The sequence below is a fragment of the Oncorhynchus keta genome, chromosome 35, assembly GCF_023373465.1.
Source record: "Oncorhynchus keta strain PuntledgeMale-10-30-2019 chromosome 35, Oket_V2, whole genome shotgun sequence".
Lineage (NCBI taxonomy): Eukaryota > Metazoa > Chordata > Actinopteri > Salmoniformes > Salmonidae > Oncorhynchus > Oncorhynchus keta.
Genome location: NC_068455.1, coordinates 5,584,778 through 5,595,536, shown reverse-complemented (window position 1 = coordinate 5,595,536; position 10,759 = coordinate 5,584,778). Strand labels below are relative to the sequence as shown.

Here is a 10,759-nt window from a genome sequence, read left to right as displayed (position 1 = left end):
ACTAATTGTTTGTTTAGAGATATATGTAATAGATTTTCCGTGTTAATTATATGTAATAGATTGAGGCCGTGTTTAGAGATATTTAATAGTTTACCTTTAATAGAGATATATGTCTGACTGTGTTAATAGGAATATGTAATAGATTGTAGGCTGTGTTAATAGAGATATATGTAATAGATTGTAGGTTGTGATTATAAGATTGTAGGCCGTGTTAATGATAGATTGTAGGCCGTGTTAATAGAGATATATGTAATATTTTCCGTGTTAATAGTGTTGAAAGATAGGCCCTAGAGATTTGTAATAGATTGTAGGCCGTGTTAACAGAGATATATGTTAATAGATTGTAATAGATTGTAGGCCGTGTTAATAGAGATATATGTAATAGATTGTAGGCCGTGTTAATAGAGATGTATGTAATAGATTGTAGGCCGTGTTAATAGAGATATATGTAATAGATTGTAGGCCGTGTTAACAGAGATATATGTAATAGATTGTAGGCTGTGTTAATAGAGATATATGTAATAGATTGTAGGACGTGTTAATAGAGATATATGTAATAGATTGTAGGCCGTGTTAATAGAGATATATGTAATAGATTGTAGGCCGTGTTAATAGAGATATATGTAATAGATTGTAGGCCGTGTTAATATATGTAATAGATTGTAGGCCGTGTTAATAGAGATATATATGTAATAGATTGTAGGCCGTGTTAATAGAGATATATGTAATAGATTTTAGGCCGTGTTAATATATGTAATAGATTGTAGGCCGTGTTAATAGAGATATATGTAATAGATTGTAGGCCGTGTTAATAGAGATATATGTAATAGATTGTAGGCCGTGTTAATAGAGATATATGTAATAGATTGTAGGTCATGTTAATAGAGATATATGTAATAGATTGTAGGCTGTGTTAATAGAGATATATGTAATAGATTGTAGGCCGTGTTAATAGAGATATATGTAATAGATTGTAGGCCGTATTAATAGAGATATATGTAATAGATTGTAGGCCGTGTTAATACAGATATATGTAATAGATTGTAGGCTGTGTTAATAGAGATATATGTAATAGATTGTAGGCTGTGTTAATAGAGATATATGTAATAGATTGTAGGCCGTGTTAATAGAGATATATGTAATAGATTGTAGGCTGTGTTAATAGAGATATATGTAATAGATTGTAGGCTGTGTTAATAGAGATATATGTAATAGATTGTAGGCCGTGTTAATAGAGATATATGTAATAGGTTGTAGGCTGTGTTAATAGAGATATATGTAATAGATTGTAGGCCGTGTTAATAGAGATATATGTAATAGGTTGTAGGCTGTGTTAATAGAGATATATGTAATAGATTGTAGGCCGTGTTAATAGAGATATATGTAATAGATTGTAGGCCGTGTTAACAGAGATATATGTAATAGATTATAGGCCGTGTTAATAGAGATATATGTAATAGATTGTAGGCCGTGTTAATAGAGCTTGATGTAATAGATTGTAGGCTGTGTTAATAGAGATATATGTAATAGATTGTAGGCCGTGTTAACAGAGATATATGTAATAGATTGTAGGCCGTGTTAATAGAGCTAGATGGAATAGATTGTAGGCCGTGTTAATTTCCCCATCATGCCTGTGTAATGACTCTTTGTGGTCCAGGGGGTTGTATAGGCTCCTCCCCTACGTGCTGTTTCTGGCTCAGACATGGCTGCTAACTCTTCTTTATATTCTGTCTGCTCAGGGCTCTGATGCGGAACCTGTTCATGGGATACTTCCACACCCCGAAACCCAAACGCTCCGAGGTGCTGAGGCTCATGGGTAGTGTCCTGGGACTGGACAAGGATGAGGTCAACCAGGTGACTGACAACACCCCTCCTCCTCTTTTCCACCACTTTCTGCCCCTCCTCTCCTTACTTCCTCTTTCTGCCCCTCCTCTCCGTACTTCCCCTTTCTGCCCCTCCTCTCCTTACTTCCTCTTTCTGCCCCTCCTCTCCTTACTTCCTCTTTCTGCCCCTCCTCTCCTTACTTCCCCTTTCTGCCCCTCCTCTCCTTACTTCCTCCTTCTGCCCCTCCTCTCCTTACTTCCTCTTTCTGCCCCTCCTCTCCTTACTTCCTCTTTCTGCCCCTCCTCTCCTTACTTCCTCTTTCTGCCCCTCCTTCCTTACTTCTTTCTGCCCCTCCTCTCCTTACTTCCTCTTTCTGCCCCTCCTCTCCTTACTTCCTCTTTCTGCCCCTCCTCTCCTTACTTCCTCTTTCTGCCCCTCCTCTCCTTACTTCCTCTTTCTGCCCCTCCTCTCCTTACTTCCTCTTTCTGCCCCTCCTCTCCTTACTTCCTCTTTCTGCCCCTCCTCTCCTTACTTCCTCTTTCTGCCCCTCCTCTCCTTACTTCCTCCTTCTGCCCCTCCTCTCCTTACTTCCTCTTTCTGCCCCTCCTCTCCTTACTTCCTCTTTCTGCCCCTCCTCTCCTTACTTCCTCTTTCTGCCCCTCCTCTCCTTACTTCCTCTTTCTGCCCCTCCTCTCCTTACTTCCCCTTTCTGCCCCTCCTCTCCTTACTTCCTCTTTCTGCCCCTCCTCTCCGTACTTCCTTGTTTTTATGTCTTATCCTTATTTGGGATCCTCTCCTTCTGTTTGTCCTTTTTTCACTTCAATCATCTGTTTTATTCATCTTGTCTTTTCCAACCTGTATCTATCTAATCCCTCTGTGATTTCTGAATGTCTCTTGGCTAGAAGGCTGAAAAGGTATAGAATTGTTTGTAATCCCTTTAGCCCAACCACATCTGATCTGGCGTCAGTCTCTAGATAATGACAAGTTAACATTCTCTGTGGCTTTGACTCCCTAGCTTGGTCCTAGATCAGTTTGTGTTGTCTTGGGGGTCGTTGTAAATCCCCAGACCGTTCTGAAGGCGTCCTCATACTCAGGTTGGGTTTGCTCCTAGCTGAACTTCTCGTTCAGAGTATTTTGTCCCCTCAGACGTCTTGTCCAGGGGGTTGTCCTTGTACATCAAGCTGCCTCACGCTACAGAAACACGAGTCTGTGCTCGCATACTCCCTTAAAATACCTTCGCTTGAAAAATAAATTAAAAGCAACAACAACAGCCAGTACACTTCCTCAAACTTAGTCTGAATTCATCTAAATTAAATCAATCTGTTAATTTAATTAATTTTGAGGGGTTTTTTTTTGCCTCGGAGGTCAGTTTCCACTGAGAAGCATTTTATCTTTAGCCTGTGAACCTTTACTCAGCAACTTGTAGCATTTACATCATCAGTTTATTATTATTATTATTTATCATAGGTCTGTGTGGGATTAGTGTGTTAACCTCTTAGGTCTAAATAACAATCGAAATAACAATCGAAATATCCCCTAGCCTCACAAGTGTCAAAGATATAAATGTCGGACACCCCCCACCCCCCCTCGAGACTTTGCAAGAGTCAATATGTAAAACTCTTGCGTGTAACACTTAGTGCTCCAGGAACGGCTCCAGGGATCTTTGGGGTTGACTCTCTCGAAATCCGACTTCTAGTCCACAAAACTAAAATGAGCTATAATTATCTACAGGCGCGAAGTTAGAATGTGTGCGCTGATTAGCGCTGCGTATGGAGCCGTCTGACAATCACAACTAAATATTCAAGGGTAATCAGTAGCCTACGTCAGCTGCCTGGGGGGAGAGAAATGGAATGACTCCAGGATTTGTTGGAGTTGACTCCGGCTCTCGGTGGTCGAGGAATCAACTCTTTTGGAGTCGACTCCGGCTCTCGGTGGTCGAGGAATCAACTCTTTTGGAGTCGACTCCGGCTCAACTCTTTTGGAGTCGACTCCGGCTCTCGGTGGTCGAGGAATCAACTCTTTTGGAGTCGACTCCGGCTCTCGGTGGTCGAGGAATCAACTCTTTTGGAGTCGACTCCGGCTCTCGGTGGTCGAGGAATCAACTCTTTTGGAGTCGACTCCGGCTCTCGGTGGTCGAGGAATCAACTCTTTTGGAGTCGACTCCGGCTCTCGGTGGTCGAGGAATCAATTCTTTTGGAGTCGACTCCTGCTCTCGGTGGTCGAGGAATCAACTCTTTTGGAGTCGACTCCTGCTCTCGGTGGTCGAGGAATCAACTCTTTTGGAGTCGACTCCTGCTCTCGGTGGTCGAGGAATCAACTCTTTTGGAGTCGACTCCTGCTCTCGGTGGTCGAGGAATCAACTATTTTGGAGTCGACTCCGGCTCTCGGTGGTCGAGGAATCAACTCTTTTGGAGTCGACTCCGGCTCTCGGTGGTCGAGGAATCAACTCTTTTGGAGTCGACTCCGGCTCTCGGTGGTCGAGGAATCAACTCTTTTGGAGTCGACTCCGGCTCTCGGTGGTCGAGGAATCAACTCTTTTGGAGTCGACTCCGGCTCTCGGTGGTCGAGGAATCAACTATTTTGGAGTCGACTCCGGCTCTCGGTGGTCGAGGAATCAATTCTTTTGGAGTCGACTCCTGCTCTCGGTGGTCGAGGAATCAACTCTTTTGGAGTCGACTCCTGCTCTCGGTGGTCGAGGAATCAACTCTTTTGGAGTCGACTCCTGCTCTCGGTGGTCGAGGAATCAACTCTTTTGGAGTCGACTCCTGCTCTCGGTGGTCGAGGAATCAACTCTTTTGGAGTCGACTCCTCCTGCTCTCGGTGGTCGAGGAATCAACTATTTTGGAGTCGACTCCGGCTCTCGGTGGTCGAGGAATCAACTATTGTGGAGTCGACTCCGGCTCTCGGTGGTCGAGGAATCAACTATTGTGGAGTCGACTCCGGCTCTCGGTGGTCGAGGAATCAACTATTTTGGAGTCGACTCCGGCTCTCGGTGGTCGAGGAATCAACTCTTTTGGAGTCAACTCCGGCTCTCGGTGGTCGAGGAATCAACTCTTTTGGAGTCGACTCCGGCTCTCGAGGAATCAACTCTTTTGGAGTCGACTCCGGCTCTCGAGGAATCAACTCTTTTGGAGTCGACTCCGGCTCTCGGTGGTCGAGGAATCAACTATTTTGGAGTCGACTCCGGCTCTCGAGGAATCAACTATTTTGGAGTCGACTCCGGCTCTCGGTGGTCGAGGAATCAACTCTTTTGGAGTCGACTCCGGCTCTCGAGGAATCAACTCTTTTGGAGTCGACTCCGGCTCTCGAGGAATCAACTCTTTTGGAGTCGACTCCGGCTCTCGAGGAATCAACTCTTTTGTTGGAGTCGACTCTCCACATCTACGTAACCTGTAATCCCGGATTGGTGGTCACCTCACTCTGTCCCTGACTAATCGTGATCTCTGACCTCTAACCTATGTCCCTGTAGCTGCTGGAGGAGGAGGGAGGCCATGGTGTCGGCGGCTGGGTGTCCGGCTGGTTGGGAGGCAGAGCTGTACAGAGTGTCCCCAACACACCACAGAGACCTGGAGCAGGACAGGGGGGCTTCAACAACGTGAGTATATGGACATTATGCACACACACAGAGATATGGACATTATGCACACACACACACACACACACACACAGATATGGACATTATGCACACACACACACACACAGAGAGATATGGACATTATGCAAACACACACACAGAGATATGGACATTATGCACACACACACACAGAGAGAGATATGGACAAACACAGATATGGACACACAGAGATACAGACACACACAAATATCTTCTTCTCCGGTAGTTCTCTGTTCTTCTCTGGTAGTTCTCTGTTCTTCTTCTCTGGTAGTTCTCTGTTCTTCTTCTCTGGTAGTTCTCTGTTGTTCTTCTCTGGTAGTTCTCTGTTGTTCTTCTCTGGTAGTTCTCTGTTGTTCTTCTCTGGTAGTTCTCTGTTCTTCTTCTCTGGTAGTTCTCTGTTCTTCTTCTCCGGTAGTTCTCTGTTGTTCTTCTCTGGTAGTTCTCTGTTCTTCTTCTCTGGTAGTTCTCTGTTCTTCTTCTCTGGTAGTTCTCTGTTGTTCTTCTCTGGTAGTTCTCTGTTCTTCTTCTCCGGTAGTTCTCTGTTGTTCTTCTCTGGTAGTTCTCTGTTCTTCTTCTCTGGTAGTTCTCTGTTCTTCTTCTCTGGTAGTTCTCTGTTCTTCTTCTCTGGTAATACTTATCTGATCTCTTCTGTTCTTTTCCAGTCGTTCTCTGAGATGTTTGTAAAGTTCCTGGAGGTGGAGTCTAGGCCGGCGCTCCCTGCCCCCAGACTTCCTGTCTATGACATCAAACCTCTCAGTGCTCCGCCTCCTGGGAGGTCCACCAGCTCAGCCTGGGCTCAACAACCAGAAGGTAATGCTGTCATGGTAATGTTGTTCCAGGGTGAAATAATGCTGTCATGGTAAAATTGTTCCAGGGTGTGGTAATGCTGCTATGGTAATATTGTTCCAGGGTGAGGTAATGTTGTCATGGTAATATTGTTCCAGGGTGAGGTAATGCTGTCGTGGTAATATTGTTCCAGGGTGAGGTAATGCTGTCTTGGTAATATTGTTCCAGGGTGCGGTAATGTTGTCATGGTAATATTGTTCCAGGGTGAGGTAATGCTGTCTTGGTAATATTGTTCCAGGGTGAGGTAATGTTGTCATGGTAATATTGTTCCAGGGTGAAGTTTAGCGGGCAGTGTAGCAATGATTCTGACTAGGGTTGAGACTGAGGGCAGAAGATCCCATGTTGCATGAAATATGAATAACCTGGCCAGGGTTGAGTGAGAGCATGGGATGATTTACAGTGGAAGACGGCACGGCAGCAGTTTCTCCCAGTAGGATGGTTCAGAATATCAACTATACCTGGACCCTTCTACCCAGACTCCTTTGCCCTCAGTCTCACCCCTAGCCAGAACCTCTGTAGAGACTTGTTTGTTTACATCTTAAGTTAACAAACAAATCTCAAGCGTAGGTTCCGGGCCATCTCAACCCCTGCCGCCTCCAGCTCATTCCGACCTCTGACCTCTAACCTCTGTTTCCTCCTCAGGAGGGGCGGCAGCCGGCAGGGGACAGAGAGCAGCCGGGGAGTCCAACCCTTTCCTGGCTCCCCGCTCTGCGGCCGTACCGCTGATGCATCATGGGAGCGGTAGTTCCAGTGCTTCGGGAGGACACCACCACCTCCTAATGAAACCCATCTCAGACAACCTGCCTACCTTCACCCCCGTGCCCGTCTCCGCTGAGAGCGGCGGGCAGGTGCTCAAAGACTTACTCAAGCAGTGATTGGAGCCACGGCCTGTCACTCAAAGCTCCTCATCCAATCAGGAGGAGCGTATACACAGACTGAGATGGAGGAGGACCGTTATTACTGTGTAGTACTTTCTTCCAACAGTCCCTCAGTGATGGTTCTACTAACTTCTGCACAGGATGAGGGTTCTACTAACTTCTGCACAGGATGAGGGTTCTACTAACTTCTGCACAGGATGAGGGTTCTACTAACTTCTGCACAGGATGAGGGTTCTACTAACTTCTGCACAGGATGAGGGTTCTACTAACTTCTGCACAGGATGATGGTTCTACTAACATCTACACAGGATGATGGTTCTACTAACATCTACACAGGATGATGGTTCCTCTAACCTCCAAACAGCAGGACGTGTCATGCAGACCCTCTCTGATTTAACTGTCAGTTTGTTGTCGGGTTGATATTTCGTTGACACTATTAAAGTTAAAGGGGAAATCTGCGTTGGTACATACGTTTTTGGTTGTTTGAGCGACAGATTGCCGCTTTAAGGAGATGAGGTAGAATCAGGACTTGCTGTTCAATGCCTGCAGTGTCCCTCCCACTCAGTGTCCCTCCCACTCAGTGTCCCTCCCACTCAGTGTCCCTCCCACTCAGTGTCCCTCCCACTCACTCGGTCTTTGTAACTTTGTCTGCCACGGTATATTGCTAACGAGGAGACGGTGTGTGTGTGTGAATGACTCCTGGGTATAGCTGTGTCATGTGACGCGTATGTGATTGAAGGAGAACATCTCTTCTAAATATGACTGGTTGGACAATTGGGGGATGTAGGACTTTCTAAATGTTATGTTTTTTCTATTCTTTCATTTTAGCCATAGGCCTTCAGGATAATCTGTCTGATCTGGCAAAATGGCACCCTAATCCCTATGATCCCTACCAGAGCCTTGGTCAAATATAGTACACTGTAGGGAATAGGGTGCTATTTGGACACATAACACTGCTGTGTGTATTCAACATGCAGTGCTATACATATATATATATATATATACATACACACACACACACAGTATCAGTCAAAAGTTTGGACACACCTACTCATTCAAGGGTTTTTCTTTATATTTACTATTTTCTACATTGTAGAATATTAGTGAAGACATCAAAACTATGAAATAACACACGTGGAATCATGTAGTAACCAACAAAAGTGTTAAACCAATCAAAATATATTTTAGATTCTTCAAAGTAGCCACCTTTTGCCTTGATGACAGCTTTGCACACTCTTGGCATTCTCTCAACTAGCTTCACCTGGATTGCTTTTCTAACAGTCTTGATTGAGTTCCCACATGTGCTGAGCACTTGTTGGCTGCTTTTCCTTCACTCTACAGTCCAACTCATTCCAGGTCATCTGATGCAGCAATCCATCACTCTCCTTCTTGGTCAAATAGCCCTTACACAGCCTCGAGGTGTGTTGGTTCATTGTCCTGTTGAAAAACAAATGATACGCCCACTAAGCGCAAACCAGATGGGATGGCGTATCGCTGCAGAATGCTGTGGTAGCCATGCTGGTTAAGTGTGCCTTGAATTCCAAATAAATCAGACAGTAAAGCACCATCACACCACCTCCTCCTCCATGCTTCACGGTGGGAACCACACATGCGGAGATCATCCGTTCACCTTCTCTGCGTCTCACAAAGAAAGACACGGCTGTTGGAACCAAAAATCTCAAATTTGGACTCATCAGGGCAACGGACGGATTTCTCTAATGTCCGTTGCTCGTGTTTCTTGGCCCAAACAAGTCTTCTTATTAGTGTCCTTTAGTAGTGGTTTCTTTGCAGCAGTTCGACTGAATGCCTGATTCACCCAGTCTCCTCTGAACAGTTGATATGTCTTACGTGAACTCTGTGAAGCATTTATTTGGGCTGCAATTTCTGAGGCTGGTAACTAATGATCTTATCCTCTGCAGCAGAGGTAACTCTGGGTCTTCCTTTCCTGTGGCGGTCCTCATGAGAGCCAGTTCCATCATAGCGTTTGATCATTTTTGCCACTGCACTTGAAAAACAAATGTAAGTTCTTGAAATGTTCTGTATTGATGGGCCGTCATGTCTTAAAGTGATGATGGACGGTCGTTTCTCTTTGCCTATTTGAGCTGTTCTTGTCATAATATGGACTTGGTCTTTTACCAAATAGGGCTACCTTCTGTATACCACCCCTACCTTGTCACAACACAACTAATTGTCTCAAACACATTAAGAAGGAAAGAAATTCCACAAATTCACTTTTAAAAAGTCACACCTGTTAATTGAAATGCATTCCAGGTGACTACCTCATGAAGCTGGTTGAGAGAATGACAAGAGTGTGCAAAGCTGTCATCAAGGCAAAAGGGTGGCTACTTTGAAGAACATAAAATATATTAGAATTTTTTTAGCACCTACACGATTCATTATTTGTTGTTTTATAGTTTTTGATGTCTTCACTCTTATTCTACAATGTAGAAAATAGTAAAAAATACATTTTAATAACCTTGAATAAGTCAGTGTGTTCAGACCTCAGACTGGTAGTGTAAATGGGTGATATTTTAATAATAATAATATATGCCATTTAGCAGACGCTTTTATCCAAAGCGACTTACAGTCATGTGTGCATACATTCTACGTATGGGTGGTCCCGGGAATCGAACCCACTATCCTGGCGTTACAAGCGCCATGCTCTACCAACTGTGCTACAGAAGGACCACATAATTAAGGCAGTTATGGAAGTACTGTCCAAAGTGTCTACCAATTTTGCTATTATGATATAAAGGTTATATGATTTGGTTTGTAAATTATTAAATACAAATATATATTTACAAAGTTGTAAAAACAACTGCACATTAAAAAGCTTTACCTCTCGCCAACTCTGTCAAATTAGCTCTACATTTTTCTAGGATTATCCTCCACAAGTCAACTGCTGGAAAAATGATTTCCACCCATACTTCTGAGAGATAAAATATTCAAATAATATTAAATGATATATCATCATACTCCCCAAAACATGTTAAAGATGCAGTCTCGATGAATCATTAGGTAACCCCTCAGAGAAGTGGTAATTAATTATTTTTGGGGGCAAAAAAAAAAAAAAAAAAAAAAAAAAAATGGAAGAACACTCAGATAACTAGTGACTTTCTATGTTGGTTGTTTTGATCAAATAAAGGTATTACAACCCCTCAAATGTATGTAGGTCTGTCTCCTCCTTTTGAGTTGACGCTATTGGCTGCGTCTCAATTGCACCACAATTGCACCACTTTTGACCAGGACCCATAGGGTTCCATGAGGTTCCCATAGGGTTCCATGAGGTTTCCATAAGGCCCATAGGGTTCCATAGGATTCCCATAGTGCTCATAGGGTTCCATGTGGTTTTCATAGGGCCCATAGCATTCCCATAGGGTTCCATAAGGTTCCCATAGGGCCCATAGCGTTCCATAAGATTCCCATAGGGTTCCATGAGGTTCCCATAGCGTTCCATAAGATTCCCATAGGGCTCATAGGGTTCTATGAGGTTCCCATAGCATTCCATAACATTTACATTTACATTTAAGTCATTTAGCAGACGCTCTTATCCAGAGCGACTTACAAATTGGTGCATACACCTTATGACAACCAGTGG

General features: G+C 44.0%; 1 protein-coding gene across 1 annotated transcript in view; it reads left to right on the top strand.

Moving 5' to 3' along the window:
- Nucleotides 1–10,324, top strand: part of LOC118369025 (thyroid receptor-interacting protein 11) — a 66,965-nt gene extending 56,641 nt beyond the window's left edge. Inside the window, exons 30-33 of the mRNA XM_052496173.1 lie at nucleotides 1,740–1,854; nucleotides 5,294–5,419; nucleotides 6,100–6,247; nucleotides 6,926–10,324. Of these exons, the coding sequence (XP_052352133.1) occupies nucleotides 1,740–1,854; nucleotides 5,294–5,419; nucleotides 6,100–6,247; nucleotides 6,926–7,158 (622 nt within the window). The 3' untranslated portion in view covers nucleotides 7,159–10,324. The remainder of the gene's footprint in view (nucleotides 1–1,739; nucleotides 1,855–5,293; nucleotides 5,420–6,099; nucleotides 6,248–6,925) is intronic.
- The last annotated feature ends 435 nt before the right edge of the window (nucleotides 10,325–10,759 follow it).